Here is a 17,426-nt window from a genome sequence, read left to right as displayed (position 1 = left end):
GGATCTTGTTTCTGCTTCAACTTGGTATTCCAGACTTTGATGACTCCCTAAGGGAGACCTTGTCCCATTTAAGGAGTGAATGGAAGAATGTGATGGAGGAGGTAGGGAGTGAGACCAGGTGAGGGAGGGGGAACTGGGTTGGTAGATAAAGTGAAAAAAATGTTCTTTTAATTAAATAAAAAATTATCTTAAGACTTCAAAAAAGAAAAGAAAGGAAAATCCACAACAAGGAAGGCAGACGCCCATCCCTTGTTCCACACCTGGCTTTGCTCCCACTGTTGGTACACACTCTGTGTGATTCTCTCTTCACCCATGTGTTGTTTTCTTTACACCTGTAGATTCTTTCATTACAATGATGACTTCCCCTACTCTATGCCTTTTACTGGTTTTGTTTTACACAGAGGGGTCTAACACTTACAAGTAATGGGTTTGGACACTCATATGCACCAGTTCTGCTTCTCTCAGAAACATTTTCTATTGATCTCCCGAGACTTCTACATTCAGCACAATTTAGAGGTCACAAAATTCCATTTGTAAATTTGGCCAACAGCCATCATTTCAGCCCAGGTGCCCTAGGCTCTAGTTCTCCCTCATGGTGCTTGTTAGAATCTCCCCTTTAGCTATAGTTTCTTAAATTTGTCATTGCTGTTAACTCCTATAAGAACCATCTTTGAAAGCACATAAGAGAAAAATCAGAAGTTGGAGAGTCTCGTGGTTTAAGTGTAAAATGCCCTCTATAGGTTCATGTGTTTGAAAACTTGGACTCCAGTTAGTGATACTGTTTTGAAATGCTGAGGAACATTTGGGAGAGGGGACCTTGTTGGAGCAGGTATAATTTTATTTTATAGGCAGATTAATAGCTCAAGCATGCTTACTGTGTTCTCTCTGCTTCCTTGTCCAGTGAGATGTGAGCAAGCAGCTGACATACACTCCTGCCTGTACAGCACTACCTGGCCCCATGACTTCCCTATTAGGACTGTCCTCAGACTGAATAGGAATAAAATTCCCCTCCCTTCGTATTGTCTTGTCATGTATGAAGTCAAAGCACAAGTAATGTAACCAACACAGAACGACTTACACAGCTAACCTAAACCCTATTATAAGCTGGAAACAATGTTATCCCAGAAGTATCTAGGGACTTGTGAGGTGAGTGGGTGTAGGGTGTGCTCTAAACCTGTGCCTGGCGTCCTTATCAGAAGGAAACAGACACAGACCCTCAGAGGATTTGAAGGTAGAAGCAGACATGATGGTTGTCACAGGAGTCCCATGGATTGCCAAAAACTGTCACTAGCTATTGGACTCCTTTCTTACATCCTTCAAAGAGAACACAGACCTCCTTGATACTTCATACCCTTCTCAATTTCCTGTATCCAAATCTGAGAATAAATGACTGCTGGTTGAGGTCTCTGAGTTTGTGGTACCTTGTAATAGCAGCCCTATGAATCTATTACACATCACAAACTCCTTTACCCATTTTCAGATCACTGAAAAAATCATTTGATAAAATATTTCTTGCTTCTCTGATTTTTGGAGTGAAATAAAAAGAAGTTAGAAAACTTACTTTAGACAACCTAAAAAATGTGAACTTAAGTCAGGTGTTTCCGAGTTATTCAGCTATTGTGCAATGGACCAGCTAACCAAGGTGTTTCATCTGGGACTCCACCTAGAGGCTTTAAGTGACAAATTATAGAGGACGTGGGGTCCATAAAGAATTTTTAGAGTCTTAGATGTACACAGGAAGCCTGGCATTACATTACTTCATGAGTAAGTATGAACTACCAGACCTGGGATATTCCTCCTAAAGAAACCCAACAGGGAAATACTTTTTATTTGTATATTTGCATATCTATCTATCTATCTATCTATCTATCTATCTATCTATCTATCTATCTCTATCTCTATATCTATATACTTCTGGTCTATTTCGGTGACAATTGCTGCAGACTGCCTGTGTGCCCTGCTCAGAATTTATATATGGAAAACTTATTCCCACCCCTGCCATGGTATAGGTCTGAAGTTGAGAGTCTCTAGGTGGTAATTAGATCTTAAGAATGGAATCCTCACAATGAGATTAGCTTCCTCATAAGAACAGACATGGAGATTCTTTTGTTCTCTGAATATCTTACTAATCCTTCTTCCATCTTGTGCAATATGAAGACACAATAAGAAAAGGACAGTCTAAAAGTCAGGAAGACAGGCCTCAACAGACTGCATCTAACAGCACTTTGATCTTGGATTTCTTGCCTTCAGAAAGAAAACTTGGGGAAATAAATGTGGCTGGTTAAAGCCACTCACTCGATGTGGCCCTGCTACTATAGGTGGCAATAGCTAGACACGTGTACTGCTGTATCTAGATTAGAAACTAGACATGGATGGACCCTCCCTCCATTAAACCTCACTAGTACCAGTACTATGAAACTCAGACAGCTCTCCTGTCCCATTGCCTCCCTCGTCTGCCACCTTCTTGTGAGCTGGCTGCCCAACCCATACTCTTTAGGCATCCACTTTTCAATAGAAGCCAATGGAAACTTTCTTACCCAGCTGTTTTCATTCAAATGGAAACACAGAGTTTATTAAAAGTAATGGCCTAAATAATGTTAGAAATTTAAAGCTGTACATACATAACCATGGACCCCGGCCGATATCTAAAAGACTATTATCCAGTAATTGGTTGATAAATAAATATAATTGCCTCTTTTATTTTTATCTCAATTATTAAAATTAATGAAGTGTTAAGGAATTTCAGTCGAGGGGTAGAGATAACAGCTAAAGCAGCTGTGACCTCCTTTGCTGAAGAAATACCCCCAAATATGGCTGTTTTGCTATCTGCTATTCTCACACAAGAACAAAGGAAAGAAACTGCAGAATCAGAAGCCTGGCCTGGCCTACAATATCCCATGAGCAGGCACAGAAATGTGGAGGCACACCCTACTAGAAACCGTCAAGATGATGCCTCCCAGTCAGAAGCTTCACTTGCTGCAAACCTTTGCTTGAGGCTTTCAGAGACCAGAAACACCATTACTCTTTATGCTCCTTCTTTCCTACTTCTGGTAGCTGCTTTCTTTCAGAGAAATCTCAGGGGCACAGGGTGGGTATTAGTTCAGGTCCATCTACATCCTGTTCTTGATAACATATTTCTCAAAATCTCTTGAAGCTTAGAATTCTGCAGTGTCTCAAAGTTATAGTTCAGTATCCCGTCCTGTATGTTAAAGTTCTAGCAGTACTGCCTGAGATTTGGAGATACAATGTGTTTCTTATGCACTTTCAGGACTCAGCTGAGGAGGATGTAATCAAAAAACCATCATGATTCTATGCTGCTGGCATATCTTGCAGGCAGAACAAAGACCCGAGAGGAAGTCAAGATCCTCTTGACAGGGTTTTAAAAACTCAAATCTATAAAGCAATAAAGCACAGCACACCACATCCAATCATCTTTACCACAAATGTGAGGCTCTAGCAATTTGTCTAACCACTGGACTGAGATGGATAGGAACTACTATAGCCCTTTGATGACCTCATTCATGGCCAACAGCATTCCAGATCGGAGATTAGTGGAGACTGTCAGAAGCTTTTCTGCTGACAAATGCAATCCATTTAATATGACAATCATGGGAACTCTTGGCCCAAAGCTGATTATGTTCAACCCATACTTGGAGGGAAGCTAGGGTTTAAATGAATGGCTTATGTTTATGTCAATCAACTCTATTCCTTCACTCAGAAGACATCTTTTCTCATTTTCATTGACTTACCAAATATTCACCGAGAACCTTTCAAACATGTATTATGAACAACCAACAAATATTATGGATTAATATCAGGACAAACTCAGAATTTATTTCTCTAACTTATACCTGCACAGTGGTAGAAACTCCCAACCTAGGAGCACATGGTCTTATACTCAGCAGCCAGTGGCTGCCAGGACATATGTTTCTTCTTTCTCACAATTTTAAAAAAAATGCTTATCTGTTCTATTTTACAGCGTTTACTAATTCGTTTAAAAATAAGTATTTGCTATCTGTCATACTCCAGGAATTTCTTTTGGACTAGGGCATAGGGCAGGAAACTTGGCAGACAAGGTAAGTGCTCTTAGGTAGAATTACTCTAACAACTTCGGGGAAACAAGATGCAAATACAAGATAGGAATACATATTCATATAAACAGACTTGGGTATTGACTAAAGTTTAGGAGAATTTTCTATAAAGTACATGACTAATCCATAGTTGTCATTCATTCTGGAAAAGAGTATTTTGGGAATTACACAGAATCTCAGGTTTTATGCTTTGAAGATTGAAAGAAAAGGTAGGTAAGGGGGTCACCACATTGATAGTGTTTTTTGTGAAGCAGCATTTTCTTTAACCTTTTAACTCAATTACAACTTGTTTATTTATTCTAAAATCTACTAGATTCCTTGGATGAAAGTACTTTATAAACTTTTTTCTTCTTTTTTAAAGTACCCGCTAACCTAAACCGTGGCTTTCCTACCTCCCAAGAAGTACTTCTCGCCAGTCTTCACTTGCAGAGGACTGTTGGTGCGAACTGCCGATGCTTCATCCCCATCAATGGTGAGAACTGCAAAGTTTTCCTTGGCCAGGAAGCGAACCTCATGCCATTGCCCATCATTCAGCCCAGAGCCTGGGAGGAAGACAACAAAAGTTTCCTAAGTTGGATCCGCTAAACCATTTTTAAACATTACAGTACAGTGATTTCATTGAAAACCATGATTATATTACCTTTATGGAGCTTTTTTTTTTTCAGATAAATTTATGCAAAACATGAGAAAGTTGAGCATGACTTTAAGTGTCTTTTGGCCATTTGAACTTCTTCTGTTGAGAATTCTCTGTTCAACTCAGTGCCCCATTTTATAATTGGGTTGATTAGCCTTGTACGGTCTAGTTTCTTGAGTTCTTTATATATTTTGGAGATCAGACCTTTGTCAGTTGCGGGGATGGTGAAGATCTTCTCCCAGTCAGTGGGTTGCCCTTTTGTCTTAGTGACAGTGTCCTTTGCTTTACAGAAGCTTCTCGGTCTCAGGAGGTCCCATTTATTCAATGAGGCCCTTAATGTCTGTGCTGCTGGGGTTGTACGTAGGAAGTGGTCTCCTGTGCCCATGTGTTGTAGAGTACTTCCCACTTTCTCTTCTATCAGGTCATGGTCATGGACACTTAAGGTCATGCTCAACTTCCTTAGTGATCAGGGAAATGCAAATCAAGACAACTTTAAGATACCATCTTACACCTGTCAGAATGGCTTAAATAAAAAACAACGATAGCCTTTGCTGGAGAGGTTGTGGAGAAAGGGGTACACTCATCTATTGCTGGTGGGAATGCAAACTTGTGCAACCACTTTGGAAAGCACTGTGGCGGTTTCTCAGGAAATTCGGGATCAACCTACCCCTGGACCCAGCAATACCACTCTTGGGAATATACCCAAGAGAGGCCTTATCATACAACAAAAGTATATGCTCTACTATGTTCATAGCAGCATTGTTTGTAATAGTCAGAACCTGGAAACAACCTAGATGCCTTTCTATGGAAGAATGGATGAAGGAAGTATGGAATATATACATATTAGAGTACTACTCAGCAGTGAAAAACAAGGACTTCTTGAATTTTGCATACAAATGGATGGAAATAGGAAACACTATCCTGAGTGAGGTGACCCAGACCCAAAAAGAGGAACATGGGATGTACTTACTCATATTTGGTTTCTAGCCATAAATAAAGGACATTGAGCCTATAATTAGAGATCCTAGAGAAGCTAAATAAGAGGGAGAACCCAAAGAAAAGCATATAGGCATCCTCCTAAATATTAATCTTCATCAGGCAATAAAAGGAGACAGAGACAGAGACCCACATTGGAGCACCGGACAGAAATCTCAAGGTCCAAATGAGGAGCAGAAGGAGAGAGAGCACGAGCAAGGAACTCAGGACCGCGAGGGGTGCACCCACACACTGAGACAATGGGGATGTTCTATCGGGAATTCACCAAGGCCAGCTGGCCTGGATCTGAAAAAGCGTGGGATAAAACCGGACTCTCTGAACATAGCGGACAATGAGGACTACTGAGAACCCACAAACAATGGCAATGGGTTTTTGATCCTACTGCACATACTGGCTTTGTGGGAGCCTAGGCAGTTTGGATGCTCACCTTACTAGACCTGGATGGAGGTGGGTGGTCCTTGGACTTCCCACAGGGCAGGGAACCCTGATAGCTCTTTGGGCTGACAAGGGAGGGGGACTTGATTGGGGGAGGGGGAGGGAAATGGGAGGCAGCAGAGGGGAAGAGACAGAAATCTTTAATTAATTAATTAATTAGTTAAAAAAACACAGTATTTATAGAAACAACTATTATCTTCTCTAATTGGGTAATTCATTTGAATTGCAACCCTTGTTACTCTGGAAAAGCTACATTTATATATTTGTCTGTGGTCATTCAAGGAGTCCCGTAGTAGTGAGAGCGGCATGGCTGCGTCCCGCCACTGGGCTAGCTTTATACCCGAAATAACTACACGGAAAGTGTACTCTTGTAAGCACTGCCTGGCCCATTAGTTTTAACCTCTTATTGGCTAGCTCTTACATATTGATCTAACCCATTTCTAATATTCTGTGTAGCACCACGAGCTGACTTACCAGAAAAGATCTTAACCTGTGTCTGTCTGGAATGGGAGAATCATGGAGACTGCCTGACTCGGCTTTCTTTCTCCCAGAATTCTGTTCTGTCTACTCCACCCACCTAAGGGCTGGCCTATCACATGGGCCAAGGCAGTTTCTTTATTAACCAATGAAATTAACTCCTCCATCAGAGTTCATGTGGCTGAAAGGCACACAGTTTCAATTTGATAGGAATAAATATAATACTTTAAAGGGTTTTATTTGTAAAAAAAAATCTGTGTTTCTCTGTGGGTCTGGGAGAACGTGTGCCTCTTCATGAGAGTGCCTATATGGCAAGAAGAGTATGTAGGGAATCCTAGAGGTAGAGTTATAAGGCAGGTATGGGCTATCTCTTGATTTGAATTTTGAGGAGCAGAACTATGGGACTCTGCAAGCATAGTGTATGCTCTTAACCATTGAGCTATATCTCTAACCCTCAAGCCATCTTAAATATCAACAGAATTAGGGATTTAGATGTAAATGTTATGAATATATATTTCATGTAGAAGAACATGGTGATGCTTATATTTTGTATTATCTGATGTTTTCTTAACATTTTAGACGGCTTTCACTCTATCAAATTGTATAAGCATAATGTAGCAGAATCTTATAGAAAAACACAATTAGAATGTAATTGAGATACTTGCAGGAAAAATGTTTTATATAAAGTCATTTGGGAAGAAATGAAAAACTATTTTAATTTAATAACTTACTTTTGGTTAGCTTTGTTAGACTCCATTCTGAGATAAAAGTAGATTTATTGTATTGATTTAAAATCGCCTTTACTTTTATATTTTTAAAATCTTTTATTGTAATGGTTATTTTTTCTCAATAGCCATATCTACATAGTACAGTTTATAGAAATTAAGTACTAAGAAAATGATTCTATGTATAGTAAAACATGCTAGTTAGGCACTGATCATGGAAAGTAAAGATTATCTGATCATCAAACCAGGCAGTATGGTAACTGACTAGGTTATATTTTAGCAAAGAAAAAGCAACAAAATACACCCACAACACCCACCTCCCAAATTTATACTTCATTATTTCTTAACACATTGTAAAGGCAGACAACATTCTTTGTTTAGCTTGCGTTCACTTCAGTGAAAATAATTAAAAAATCAACAGCTAACAGAAGATCACACACTGGACAAGAGTGTTTGGGGGAGTTTCAAGAGCACAGAGAGATGTCCAGGGGTTTGGTTGACCTTGGAAAGGTCAATGCTGTGACAGGGGTGGGGTATTGTTCTAGTCTTTTCTGAATGCATAATCTGGAGCATATAGAGAGCCATTTCCTGAAGAGGCATTTTAGTGTCTCAAAAGAAAGATAAGATCAGCAAAGAAGATGTTTAAAATTAGAGTCAGAGTGAATCAATGAAACACAGATGAAGGGTTTAAGCCCTTAGTTATTTAATGCCAGGAGTGTGCAAACTGCAGCGTGTGGGCCACATCAAACTGGTGTCCTTGTTTTTATACCAAATGTGCATTGAGAATGGTTTTTATGCCATTAAGTAGTTGAAAAGAAATTTAAAAAGAAAGAATATATACAACTTAATCTGTTTTAGAAATGAAAAATTTCATAAATTCAAAGTTTAGTGTACATATAAAGTTTTATGGGAATACATTTAAGTCTACTGGTTTGTAAGTGACTGAACCAACAATAACTGAGACAACAGTCACAGTCGATAATACAGCCACTGTACCCAGATATTGACTTTGTAGTTATTGCCTTTAAGAATATCAACCAACTGTTGAGTCATCCCATCCATTAAAAAATGCTTTTTTAAAGAAAAATCTTGAACCTTATTGGAACTGAGAGGACAGTCAAATATCAATAACATTTATTTATAATAAATATTAGTACAAATAAGGGTATCTTGGTGTAGAAGATCCTTCTGTCTCTGTGTTGCTTTCATTGGTTAATAAAAGAATGGCTTTAGGCCTATAGCAGAACTGTAGGGGAGCAGAACTAGGCAGGGGAAAACTAAACAGAATGCTGGGTGGAAGAAGGCAGAAGTAGAGAGAAGCCATGCAGCCACCAGAGTCAGACATGCCAAATCTTTGCTGGTAGGCCAAGACCTCTGGTGATATACAGATTAATAGAAATGGCTTAAAATAAGATATAAGAGTTAACCAATAAGAAGCTAGTGCTAATGGGCCAAGCAGTGATTTAGTTAATACAGTTTATGTGTGGTTATTTAGGGGCTAAGCAGCTGGGTGGCGGGGACCAACAAGCGGTCTCCTCCCTCCAACACTATCTCACAGTTTCCATCAGGATTAAAACCTGAATTTAGTGATGTTAAGCTTATTTTGTTTCAGTGGAGAACAATGTTCTTAAGGCATCAGCATTAAATAATTATCAAATTACTAAATACATAAGGCATCAGCATTAAATAATTATCAAATTACTAAATACATAGTATAAATCAGTGTATATACATAATACATTAAACATACAGTGATGTGTAGATATAGCCAATAAAAATATCTGTATTCACACACTGAGCTAGAGTATTCATAGGGCACATACATACAAACAACCACTTCAGTCACACTACAACCTCTATTATATACCTCAATATTAGTCTGAGTATTAAACTGTCCCTCAGTGCTTTTCTTGCTTCTATTCTTTCCATTTCACTCTTTAGACTCATCAAGTGATATAATCCTGTCTTGAAAATGTAAGCAGGTTCATGACATTTTCCTTATGATAATTTTCTGTTGTTTCTGGGCTCAGTAACAGCTCTGGCCAAATGCCTAATGGTGACTGAGGTGTCAAGTGTCCCATCTGGAATGCCTTCTGTGTGGTGTCTTTGTGATTTTACTCCCGCACTACAACCTTTTGCAATGCATCGTATACAGAGATTTCATAACCCTGTGTGCAAAATGACATTTTACCCTCTCCCCTGACTTCACTCTTTTTATAAACTTTATTTTCTCCCATACAACTGCTAGCGATTAAGTCTACTTTGTGTTCATTTATTTGTTCTTTTGTGTGTTTCTTCTACTTTGAAAGTAAGATGGATTTATGTTTCTTTTCTGCATCTAAGTGTTGTGCCTGAATGTACGTATGTACTCTATGGGTTCACAGTGTCTGTAGAGCCCAGATGTGAACATTAGGGCCACTAGAACTTGAATTACAGGTAGTTGTGAGCCACCATGTGGGTTCTGGGAGTCAAACCATGATCCTCTGAAAGAGTAGCAAGAGCTCTTAATGACTGACTCATTTCTCTAACACTTACCTTTTGATAAAAGCTTTCTGATAGAATTCTTTTTAACTATTTTATTCCTTGTTAAAAATAACATTTCAAGAAGTACCATGTACATATCAGGTGTGAAAGAATGATTGATTGAATCTGAGGGGTGATCAAAGGTGTAGGAACCTGGCCTTCTATGTGTCGTGGGTGGTTATGCTGAAGATGAAGCAGCAAGCAAGAGAAAGCAGCATAGACTTCACTGACCATGGCTTTCATGCTAGAGACAGCCATATGCAAAGGGACGTATGCTGAGAGTAAGAAGGCAGTCCTGGAGATGAAATTTTATTCTTGCTTAGTAGTCTATTTTAATGTGAATACATCTTCTTGGAAATTTGTTCTGTTCCAACATCTGTAATGGACACCCTAGATACTCAGTTATTCAAGAAGCATGTTCTCCTTTCTCCCTGCATGTCAACATGAGCCCACCTCCAGACATTGAAATGGCTTCCAATGATATGGAAAGTGGAGTGTCTAGCTAGAGGAATCCTGTATGTTGGGCACAGTCGTCACTACTCTTGGGAAATCCCCAGGGGATTTGGCTTAGCTCTCCACAATAGCAAACACTTTATCAAAGAAATGCTTTTGTGACTTTGGTAACTTCCTGTCCTACCTCTCTCTCCTTGTGTGTTCTGCACCAATATAAAACAGTATTTATGTCCCCAAATTCTTTTAGTTCCACATAATTTTTTTGATACTGATAGGTTACTCTGCACAATAATTCCTCATTGGAAAAATGGTGGGGAGGGCTATTCAACATTCTGTCTATAAAAAGACAACTATCTTTCCCACATCTTTTAATCTCAATGTTTTACCTTCCTGTCCAGACAAAAACTAGTAAATAATTCGTTTCTTTCAAATATTCATGGAGAACAATGCAAACAAACCCTCTGTGTTGTAAAATTGCTATACAGATGCAGTCCTATTCTTAAATTAAAATCAGTTAGCTGTCAGCTAGCGATAGTGCATCCTGAAACACTTCCTTCTTAAGTGTTGGGGCCTCTTTGGGTTCTCCTGCACAGTTAATGTCACAAAGAATGCATCTTCCACACTAACATTTTCCTTCCAGACACCAAATGGGAAGTGATGAGTTCACGACAGATGCATGGTTGTGATGCGGGGTTAGGGTTTCTGTCTTTACAGTTTGGGGAATCCTTCCCTGAAATGCAGTTTGGGGGCACAGGTCTCAGGGACACCATTATTACAAATATCCAGTCACAAATTCAAACACAAGCCTACAGAACCATTCAGACAGAGAAGTCACAAATTTTTAACTCTTCTAAATGGAAGATCAAAAGGCTTTTCAGAAAAATCCCCGTGAAAACTGCATCGCAAAACTGAATTATGAGTGTGGCATCACCACCTGCATTGTTCACAACAAAAGGCTTATTATTCTTATAGGAGTAAAAATGAAAGGTCATTTTATTTTTCTCAAGGAACTTAATTAGCAGAGAAATTGGACCTCAGATTGTAGGAGCTTTGTTGACAGCGACCCTCTCCACATCCAAGCTTAAACTGTGGTTTCTACTCATTTTAATTCCAATTATTATTTGGAACATTTACTGTTAATCATCAATAGCTATGCCTCAGTGATCTTTGAAAGGAAGGGGTTCCCGAATATAATGAAATTCATTCTCAGTGTAGCCAGGATGACCAAATTGCTCAAAATAAAATGTGCTTTTTCTTTTCTATTTTCTTTGTCCAAATGTTATAAAAAGTAATAACCTGAGGGTTTTCTCCAGAGAGAAATCCAATTCAGGATCTCTGCATATGTGAGTATTTATAGACATACTATTCTGAGTTCTACGGGCTAACCACACTGATGAGTACTTTCCTTGCATTTGACTCGTTTAAACTTTATAAAAGCTTTAAATATTATTATCTCTAATATATACCAGAGAGACAAAGCTTAATAAAATGTAAGCCTCCATTCGTTGGTAAGTGGTAGAGCTTTGAAATGAACCTCGGTTATGTTCCTCGAGGATACTGCATTATTCTGAGATGGTCCTGGATGGTATATTTTGTCACCTTGACATAAGCTAGGGTCATCTGAGAAGAGGGAGCCACAAATGAGAAGCTGCTTCCTTAATATTAGCATGTAGGCAATTTTCTTGTGGGGCATTTTCTTGATTAATGATTTATTGTAAGGGCCCAGCTCATTGTAGGTGGTATTATCAAAGGCAGATGTTCCTATAGTGTAGAAAAACTCCTACTGAGTAAGTCATGAGGAACAAGCCCAATAAACAGCATTCCACCATGGCTTCTGCTTCAGTTCCTGATTCTAGTTTCCTACCCTGAATACCTTTCCAGACTTTCTTTGATGAAGGACTGTGATAAGCAAGTATAAGCCAGATACACCTATTCCATCCCCAGGTTTCTTTTAGTCATGGAGGTTTTATCACAGCAATAGAAAGCCTAAGTCAGAGGTCAAACAAAAATTAAAGAAAACCAAAACCAAATCTTTGTACAGTTCCTGACTGTCTGTAATCAGAGTGGTAGTACACATATCCTTTCATTTCACTGTACCTACAGAGAATCTCTGTTCTAGAGAACGCCTCCCATATCATCCAGGCTAGGTAGAAACCCAGGTACCATCCATTTCACCTGCCAACTGTCAATCATTTGTGCTCTTGTGTTTCTGTGGTGTTGGAATATGATATGTATGGTGTATTAAGTTTTTCACATTTCCTGGGCAATCTGTCATTTAGAAAAAATATGCAAAATCAAGAGAAGGAATAATGGATTATCTTTTAATTTATTTATTATTTATGTATATGTGCTTGTGCCTGATGCATATATGTGTACCAAAAGTATCAAGGAACCCCTAAGGTCAACCAGAAAAAGGTTGTCAGATTCCCTAGTCCTGGAGTAATTAGGAAGTTGTTAGCTACCAGGTGGGTGCTGAGAACTGATTTTGGGTTCTTTGCAAGGACCCAAAAGTTAAGGATAAGTACTCTTAACCACTGAAGCATCTTCCCAGTCCTATCATAGAGACATTTAAAAGAATCTATAGAATTAACAATATTTCATGGCAATTTTTTCATTCAAGTTAAATAGAAGATTGATGAATATTAAGACTGCGTGGAAGTCAATGTATGAAATTATCTCAAAATATAAGAGTTAACTAAGTTAATGTGCAAGATTCATATTGAAAATAAACACTAAATGCTTATTTAATGATAAACCAATTGTTATTTAAGTTATTATAAAAACTTTGCAAGTCATATATAGATGGGAAATTTATTAATAAACATTACTAAATCTGGCCTTCTTATCCATAGCTAAAGACATGCTCCTCTACCCATCATCCTACAGCAAACAAATCTTTCAATCATATGAAACCCAACCATGTGTGTGTATGTGTGTGCATGTGTGTGTGTGTGCATGCATATGTGTGTGTATGTGTGTTATATAAACAATGGTATACATGTGGAGATCAGAGGACAACTTTTGGAAGTCTGTTCTCTTCCTTCCTTATGGATTTCGGGGGCTGAACATATGTCATCAAGCTAGCAAGGCAAGTGTTATTCTATGTGGAGTCATTTCACTGGCCCAGAAAAAGAACTTCCTAAATTATAAGCTATTACTAAAAACACAGTGAATATTAGGGGCATTTAATATAGAACACTAACAATATACATAGACATGATAGTAATATGTACTTATTTATGTTAGGATTGTCTTACCTTTGTGTTGCATTTATTATATTCAAGCACACATATAATAACTCTCATAAGAGACTGTGACAGATATGAACCCAGGGGACTCTGATTTTCACTTTCCTCATCAAAAGACAGTATGATAGGCAGGAATTTGGACCCGAGTCAGATGTCCGCATTCAACTCTCACTTCTGTTCCCATGATAACTGTGCCAGTTGCCTGTTACCCTCTTCATAGGGCCGCCGGAGTAAATGTACAGATGGCTCTTGATTTGTCATGGTCCAACTTAAGCATTTTTTACTTTATAGTGGTATGAAAGCAATATGCATCTGCTGGGAGTGAACTCTGACCTACTCTAGGTCTCATGATACCATCATATCTCCTGATGCTTGGCAAATGTACAGACCTACAGCTCCCAGATATTCCCATCGCTGATAGGGGAGAGTCTCCTGGCTTGTGTTAATTTCATTGGTTAAATAAAGAGACTGCCTTGGCCCTTTAATAGGACATAAAATTAGGTAGGCAGAGTAAACAGAACAGAATGCTGGGAGAAAGAAGCTGAGTCAAGGAGTCGCCATGATTCTCCTACCAGACACATATGCAAGTTAAGATCTTCCCTGGTAAGACACCTCATGGTGTTACAGGGATATTAAAAATGGGTTAGGTCAATATGTAAGAGCTAGCCAATAAGAAGCTGAAACTAATGGCCAGACAGTGTTTAAAAGAATACAGTTTCCGTGTAATTATTTTGGGGCATAAGCTAGCCATGCGGGCGGCCGGGTGCCAGGGACACAGCCTCGCCAATCTTAGTGCAACACATCGCCATGAGATGAATGCCTGAATCTGACTGTGCTGGACCACGAAGCTGTGATGTGCAGTAGGCAGAGGCATTTAACGCACCATCAATTTATATTTTCAATTTGTAGTGGGCTCATAAATATAGAGTTCTTTTGTAAATTGAAAAGTGCCTGCATATATTATCATTTGGAAGAATACCTGAATTAGCTCTTAATACATTTCAGATTTGTCTTTATTTTCTCTAAATTTCAAACTTGGTTGTACTTTCATTCAGGATATATCAATCATTTATGAAATAAATAAAATGTTAGTTTTTATGAAAAAAATTCTTTCATGTCACATAAAGTAAATAGTGCAAGGTCAGTGGTAAGGAGTTGGCTGACTTGAGAAAGCCTCTAAATTGATCTTGACTGTTCTCCTGGTCAACAGCTGTCAAAGCCAATTGTGAACTATACCTGAAAATCGCTCTGCCACCTTTGTAGTTGTCGGTTTTCTTCCCCGTCCTCAAATTATGCCATTACGCGTAGATTATAAAATGTTAAGTAGTTCTGAATATGGTGGAATATTTCCAAAATGCACTCCTTTCTAAAGAACTTCTCATTGTGAAGAGTGTGACGGAAAATAGAGTTCACATTTGCCAAAATAATTTATTGTGATTTTTCAAGATAATAATTTTTCAAAATAATATTTGTTATTACAATAGCAATATATATTAATATATACTGCATAATACATACTATTCTATATTATATACTATGGCTATTGTAATCTCAAACTCACAGCAGCTATAGAAACATAAAAGAATATGCCCTCTGTAGTGAGACACGGTTGGGGGAGGATCAGAGACCTCATCTCTCACTGTTGAATTCAGGGAATAACCTTCAGTCACATACCCACCAATTATCCCACCAGGTTTCATTAGACATTTCCAACCCATTGTACACATTGATGGCCTTAGTTGAGCCAAACGGGTCACACAATAAACATAAATATCATGATCCTGGGAAGGGACTGGAGGTTATTAGTAGGTATGTAGAGAAGATAAGAGAAGGTACAGAGAAAGAGTAATCAGAGAAATATATATATGAGACTGTCAAACAACAAGATTAATCAATATATCAATATATCTACTGTTTTAGTTAGGGCTTGTGTTCTGGATCTATCTATCTATCTATCTATCTATCTATCTATCTATCTATCTATCTATCATCTATCATCTATCTATCTATCTATCATCTATCATCTATCTATCTATCTATCTATCTATCTATCTATCTATCTATCTATTATCTATCTATCTATCATCATCTACCTAGTGTTGTATGAGTTTTGACTTAATACTTGAATCAGATTATTTAATGCTACTTTATGCTGTGTCTCCTGTTACTTAGTAATTCACAAAACAAAAATTTTCAACAACACATTAAAAAGTGAATTCTTTGTTTTACTGAGGATGAACATAAAGCCAGTGGTTTTCAAGGCATATTCCAGTTTTCTTCCTTACTTTTTTTCCCAGATGATAGCTAAATAGTTCAGTAATATCTTCTCCAACATCCCCTAACATATAATTGTTAAGAAAAGCTTGTTTCAGATGCAAATATAAAATGTTAATAACTGCATTCTATCTGTGCTGTTGCGGAAGTGGTATTATTTTTAAAGCAGGACTCTTGAGGTGGGTGGCTTGATTGAACAAGGAGAAACAGATGTTGCTCTTATTAGAGACAAGAAGAAAATGCTGGTTTAATGAATATTGAAAAAATAAAGCATTTAAAATATAGTCACAAAGTAAGATGTAACATCTGTTGGAAAATGATTCAAATAAAATGACAGTGACAGGGGTTTTTCCCTTTGGCTTAATATGCAGTCTTGAGAGGAGCATTCCTGAGGCTGTGTACCTATCTTTAGGCCATTATAGAGCATGAGGTAATAATGACGTATCTCATCATTTACAAACTAGTCCATAGGGCAGGAAGAAAAAAAAATCCACATTTCTATGTGCATATCATGTACTTCCTACATTCCCTATGTAAATTCCACAAGGAAACCTATCTAATTAATTGCTGTTTAAATGTCAAACCGCAGCACTGTTAAAAACCAAACAACCTATGATAGCCAAGCAAAGTGCATTATAAGGAATGTGGGAAGGCATGGAACACTTCTATTTGCTTTTTACTTATTTTATTATGTCTGTGCATCGAACCTAGGACTTTGGGCTTCTGTATTGAGTCGTATCTCTAGCCTTGTTTTGTTTTATATTTGGAGCCATGGTGGGGGGGATGGTCACTAACTTGCCCAGGTTACCTTGAACTCACTCTGTAACCAGGTTGGCCTAGAACTCGTGATTACCCTGCCTCAGTTCAGAGTAGCTAGGATTACTGGCCTGTACCACCAGACCCTACAAGATCTGAATTTTCAGCTACAGATAAATCATAAAGGTAGAAGGCCACTTTGGAATATATCTATAGTGTGAAATGACCATTTGAATCAAACCTTTAGCATGGATGCAGTGGGTAGAGCATAGCTCATAAGATTTTCTGTGTAACACTTACCCTGCAAGGCACAGGGACTCTTCCACCCCAAATCTCACTCTCCCTGCAAGGTCTCATTATGAATCCCAGATTTGCCTCTAACTCATAACATTTTACTTCAGTATCCTGAATGCTGGAACAGGGATTCCAGGCATAAAATCCCATGCCTAGTGTTAGTCTGAGATTCTTAGGTAGAAAGACTCCTTCATAGACATCCAGAATCATCTGAGGAAGAAGGTAGGTTAGTGGTTCTTTATTTGTCTGTACTCTAGCTTCCCTTTAGGAGTTTTCAGAGCCTTTCATTGTCACATCCAAATCACTACTGATAGAAAATTAAGAACCGTTAAGTGGAAATTCTAATCATAATCCCTATCATGTGTATGCATGAATAGACAAGAATATAATAAAATTTATAAAGACATGCAATGAAACCTCTTAAATACTCAAGATAGCAAGAGAAGAAAAAATTAGCAGATTTTTTTTTTTTAATTCATAAGGAAGTTCTGCTAATCCAGAACATCAGATTGGCGTTCCC

The 17,426-nt window shown here is 38.2% G+C and overlaps 1 protein-coding gene across 3 annotated transcripts in view; it reads right to left on the bottom strand.

Moving 5' to 3' along the window:
• Cntnap2 (contactin associated protein 2) overlaps positions 1–17,426 on the bottom strand; it is a 2,084,252-nt gene that overhangs the window by 1,049,634 nt on the left and 1,017,192 nt on the right. For all 3 annotated transcript variants that reach the window (XR_012908553.1, XR_012908554.1, XM_075953824.1), the window contains exon 9: positions 4,484–4,633. Coding sequence is in view for 1 of the 3 variants with exons in the window: in XM_075953824.1 (XP_075809939.1) it covers positions 4,484–4,633 (150 nt within the window). In the remaining 2 variants the exon portion in view is untranslated. The remainder of the gene's footprint in view (positions 1–4,483; positions 4,634–17,426) is intronic.

This window comes from Microtus pennsylvanicus, chromosome 19 (assembly GCF_037038515.1).
Source record: "Microtus pennsylvanicus isolate mMicPen1 chromosome 19, mMicPen1.hap1, whole genome shotgun sequence".
NCBI classification, from domain to species: Eukaryota; Metazoa; Chordata; class Mammalia; order Rodentia; family Cricetidae; genus Microtus; species Microtus pennsylvanicus.
The sequence above is the reverse complement of the archived record's forward strand: the minus strand, read 5'-3'. Positions and strand labels throughout refer to the sequence as shown.